At 65.4% G+C, this 341-nt stretch overlaps 1 protein-coding gene across 1 annotated transcript in view; it reads left to right on the top strand.

The window, feature by feature from the left end:
* SYNM (synemin) overlaps window positions 1-341 on the top strand; it is a 12,025-nt gene that overhangs the window by 10,472 nt on the left and 1,212 nt on the right. The window contains exon 5 of the mRNA XM_015569110.1: window positions 4-184. Coding sequence (XP_015424596.1) covers window positions 4-184 — 181 coding nt within the window. The remainder of the gene's footprint in view (window positions 1-3; window positions 185-341) is intronic.

Below are 341 nucleotides of genomic sequence, written 5' to 3'. Positions count from 1 at the left end.
CAGCTCGGAGACGGTCACCACGCCCGGGCCGGTGTCGGCCACCGTGGAGGTCACCAGCCCACGGGGCTTTGCCCGCTCGCATGTGCTGGAGGACGTCAGCTCGTCTGTGAGACACATTAAGATCGGCCCCTCTGGAGTTTGGAGGACCGAGCAGGTCCCCGCCGAAGGACCGGCCACAGGACAGGTGAGTGGGGGGGAAGGTGGCTGGGGCCGGGCAGCCGGTTCTGAGGGAGCCCGCTGTTTTTTGAGGCGCTTTCCAGTAGGTCCTGGTCCAAGTCGAGTGTCCAAAGAAATCGTCTCCCAAGTGCCTGACCCTGCCTGGCAGCAAGCAGGGGGTGCAG

This window comes from Myotis davidii, unplaced genomic scaffold (assembly GCF_000327345.1).
Source record: "Myotis davidii unplaced genomic scaffold, ASM32734v1 scaffold164, whole genome shotgun sequence".
NCBI classification, from domain to species: Eukaryota; Metazoa; Chordata; class Mammalia; order Chiroptera; family Vespertilionidae; genus Myotis; species Myotis davidii.
The sequence above is the reverse complement of the archived record's forward strand: the minus strand, read 5'-3'. Positions and strand labels throughout refer to the sequence as shown.